This window comes from Buceros rhinoceros, unplaced genomic scaffold, assembly GCF_000710305.1.
Source record: "Buceros rhinoceros silvestris isolate BGI_N320 unplaced genomic scaffold, ASM71030v1 scaffold27533, whole genome shotgun sequence".
NCBI lineage: Eukaryota > Metazoa > Chordata > Aves > Bucerotiformes > Bucerotidae > Buceros > Buceros rhinoceros.
In genome coordinates, this window is record NW_010404612.1 from 1 (window position 1) to 376 (window position 376).

Genomic DNA, 376 nt, shown 5'->3' on the forward strand with positions numbered 1-376 from the left:
CGCGGGGCCGTGCCGGGGCCCAGTCATCCACCCTGGACGACATCAGCTTGGCCGTCAACGCCGTGGATGGGGACAGCAACACCGACTGGGAGCGTGGGTCGTGCACCCGCACCGAGAGAGAGTTGGAGCCGTGGTGGCGCGTTGATCTGGGCCACCGGCACGTCATCTACGCTGTCACCATCATCAACCGCCACGACTGCTGCTGGGAAAGTCTCCTTGGCGCCCAGGTCCACATCGGCGACTCCTTGGATGACCACGGCAAACGCAACCCTGTGTGAGTGGGTGTCACACCACCCCGGCACGGTTCCCTCTCGCCAGCCGGAGCCGTGACCCTTCCCTCCCCCCCCGGCAGCAGCCCGACCCTCCTAGCCACCCG

General features: G+C 67.6%; 1 protein-coding gene across 1 annotated transcript in view; it reads left to right on the forward strand.

The window, feature by feature from the left end:
• Nucleotides 1-46: 46 nt before the first annotated feature.
• LOC104491085 (fucolectin-4-like) overlaps nucleotides 47-376 on the forward strand; it is a gene marked incomplete at both ends in the record, with an annotated part of 694 nt that continues 364 nt past the window's right edge. The window contains one exon of the mRNA XM_010133447.1: nucleotides 47-274. Coding sequence (XP_010131749.1) covers nucleotides 47-274 — 228 coding nt within the window. The remainder of the gene's footprint in view (nucleotides 275-376) is intronic.